Genomic DNA, 3,579 nt, shown 5'->3' with positions numbered 1-3,579 from the left:
AAAAATGTTTTATGAGAAAATGATCTGTATAGCAAAGAAGACAGGCCTTGACATCATCAGGATATAATGCCCCAGAGTCAAAATGACTCAAATACACTCTACACGTTGAGTGAACCACACACTTCCCACAACCCACATAAGTTTCCATACTTGCTTCACATAAAAGGGCTAACCTGGGGTAGTGACATGAACTCTAGAAACCTTATAAGTTTGCCTAACCCGCCTTCAACAACCAAGTGGGATTCCAGCAACCCACTTATGTTTTCGTACTTGCTTCACATAAAAGGACTAACCCGGGGTTAGTGACATGGATTCTAGAAACCTTCCCAACAATCCATTTACGTTTTTGTACTTGCTTCACATAGAAGGGCTAACCCAAGGTTAGTGACATGGACTCTAGGAACCTTATAAGTTTGTCTAACCCAAATCTCACATCAACACACACATGGGCCTAATTCAATCTAGCATGCAGGCTCAAGCAATTGCTATGGCTAAGCACCTAGCTAAAAGTACAGTAATTGCCCGTAAAGAATTAAAAGAACTTTTCAACTAACCAAAAAAAGGGAACATACATCAATGCAAACCAAAAAACAGAAAAGAATGTACCATGGTACCTTCCATATGATAAGATCAACATAATCTTGGAAGTGAAAATAGAACTTCTTCTTTAGATGTTGGACCCTCTGCAAACAAATTCACTACTTCGAAGTTCAAACAAAAAGAGAAATATTTTCACTTTAATAAAGCATGTCTAGAAGGCAGTAATATCACCAAAAAAGGAATAAGCAATAAGAATGTTTTCATTTCAACATTTCAAATGAAGCAACAATCAGTACGCCAACAAACATTGATAAAGTACTATTCTTTGTAAATGACAAATAGGTGGGCACATTTAATACGAATTTAAGCTTTCATTAGTTATTTAAAAAATGAGATTAATGTTAGAGTATATGTAAATGATCTAGTCATCTAGAATCAATAGAAGTTCAAATACTACTGGAAAATGGTTCAAACAAGATAGCTAACCAAAGTCTGATATGGAACCTCATTCCACGTCTTGCAAAAAATATATGACAACAACCGTTGCTTTATGCCAGGAAGAAAAGAACCCCCATAACCAGTCTGCATGCATCAAATCCACTAAGAGGATCAAAGATAATTTCTCGTGTGCACAATCAACAGGAGAAAATAAACAACAGCAGTAGCAATCAAAGATTTGAGCACAAATACACATATGAAAGATGCAAGCATGTTTATATTCTTCAAGAGCGAATAATGTCAATAAGTGATAGAGGTTTGCAAACAGAACGAAAAATACAGGCTTCTTTCAGTTCAAACTCGAAATTAGTTACTCCCTTTGTACCAAATTGTAGCGTTTTTAGTAAAAGTAGCGTTTTTAGAGAAGTCAAAATGCTACTTATATGGTGGCCTTGGTATCCATGACTTAGAGAGAATGAATTGGGCTCTACGTATTTGTTGGTTGTGGTCCCTAAAGATGGATCCATCCAAACCTTGGGCTAGTCTTCCTATACATATCCCCAAACAAGCTCAAGCTTTATTTGAAATGGCTGTCACAGTAACCATTGGGAACGGGGACAGAACCAAATTTTGAACTGATAAGTGGTTGCAGGGCAGCAGTGTGGCTAGCATAGCCCCCAAACCATTTTTCTGCAGTACGCAAGAGAATAACCAGTCGGCGTACAGTGAGTCAGGGCTATTAAACAGAAGATAGGTTGAGGATATCCAAGGATCTCTCTCAGTGCAGGTTATAACAGAATTCTAATAATTTGGCAACTGGTAGAGGACACCATTTTATAGCCATATATCCCAGATCAATTTACTTGGAAATTGTCTTCTAATGGAAAGTATAGCAGCAGGTCAGCATGCAACTCGATGTTTATTGGCTCCATCAAATTCTTGCCTTCGAAGATAGCGGGCATATGGGCCTATTTGGGCCAATAGATCTATACCGATACATGCCGGGAGAGATGTTGTGAAGATAGCGGGCTTTCGCAACTCATCGTCGGAGCTCCAAGTTCATCTGCTTATCAAGCGACCCAGGGAACTACGTCATCTTCTTGTAGCTGAGCTCCGCCGACACCGCCAGCCAAGACCCAAGACGTCCTGAGGGGCTGCGCCAACAGCGGCGTCGTCGCTGAAGAAAATTCAGAAACACCACATGTGACTATGTGACGCGTTCTCAAGCAAACAGAGAAAAATAGTGTCCAGAGAGATCATTCACCGCCCTTTCGTATACTTCACGCAGATTCACGTATACAGATCCGGTGGGCTCAATACTCTTCAATGGCCAACCATCGCATGAACAGGACAGCGTAAAAAAACCCCACAGCAATAGATAAACACAAAAGGAAAAAAACAACTTGCGCCAATGCAATGCAAGAACAGATGGACTAAACATAGGGATGATCATCAAAGTTGACCGTGGGACGGGACGGTAGATCCTCCGGCTCGACCGGGGAACCACCCTGGTGGTCATGGACCATGCCAGCAGCGTAGGCATAGGCGAGCGGCAGCGCCTGCCTCGTCCGGGCCGCACAGGTGGCCACCGCCCTGAAGAGCGCCCTTAGCGTGGCCTTCCCCCTGTGGTGGACCCTCCTGCTGCTGACGACCGGCATGACCACCAGTTGCCTGCCCTTGCCCCTCGTCTCTTCAGCGTCGCGGAGGGTGAGGAGGCGCTTGTCGAGGAGCCGGCGCACGGCGGCCAGCTTGTATGAGTCATACAAGGAGCTCCCGGTGTCCCACACCGCCGTGCGGCCGGCGTCGCTTCCCCATGCTCCTCCCTCCGGCAGCTCGTGATTCTTCCGCGACGACATGATCAAGTCTACTGACTACTGGCTGGCAGACGCGCCGGAGGTGGGACTGGGAGTTGCAAACGCGCAGCATGATGGAGGAGGACGGGGGAGCTGGCGAGTCAGAGGACAGTGGGAGCGAGGTTGGAGGTGGGGATCGGCGCTCCCAGCTCTGCGCGTCTAGGGAAATAGACAGGGGAGGCAAGGATCGCGAGCAGGACTGGGGCGAGCGGTGCCAGAGCGTGGCGACCGCAAACGTGGAAGGTGTCGGTGTTTTGGGTCCGATCGCACACCCGGGGTTGCCCCTCAAGGTGTTTTTAGGAGTAGGACGGTGTCGACGACTGTAGCAAAATGGTTCGTGCCAGATGCACGAGGGACAATGGATAATGTTTACAGGTTCGGGCCGCTTAGAGATGCGTAACACCCTACGTCCTGGTGAGTATGCTTGGTGAATGAGGTTACAGGAGAGTTCTCTGAATTGAGAATGCAGAGAGTTCGAGTGGGTGGCTAAGTGATAGGGTCGATCGATCTGAAGGGGTGCCCCCTAGGCCTTATATACTCGACCGTGGGGCAATACACGTGGATTTGATAACAACGTGTAGCTAAAAGATAGTGAATTGTTTGAGTTTATCTCTGCCGACTTATCCTCGCATGGCTCCGTTGCATGGGGGCTCCAGCGCGGGAAGGTCGGATCTCTGTTGTGGCCGCTCGCTCGACGTCGTGAGCCGTCCGGGTTTGCACCAATCCGGCCCTATGTTGATCTGTTTCG

The 3,579-nt window shown here is 46.5% G+C and overlaps 1 protein-coding gene across 1 annotated transcript; it reads right to left on the bottom strand.

The window, feature by feature from the left end:
- Nucleotides 1-2,411: 2,411 nt before the first annotated feature.
- Nucleotides 2,412-2,834, bottom strand: LOC103642597 (uncharacterized). The gene has a single exon (XM_008665833.2). The coding sequence runs from the start codon at nt 2,832-2,834 to the stop codon at nt 2,412-2,414; it is 423 nt and encodes a 140-aa protein (XP_008664055.1).
- Between the last annotated feature and the right edge of the window lie 745 nt (nt 2,835-3,579).

The sequence above is a fragment of the Zea mays genome, chromosome 10 (assembly GCF_902167145.1).
Source record: "Zea mays cultivar B73 chromosome 10, Zm-B73-REFERENCE-NAM-5.0, whole genome shotgun sequence".
Taxonomy (NCBI): Eukaryota; Viridiplantae; Streptophyta; class Magnoliopsida; order Poales; family Poaceae; genus Zea; species Zea mays.
Note: the sequence above shows the minus strand (reverse complement) of the source record. Positions and strands in the feature narration are given on the sequence as shown.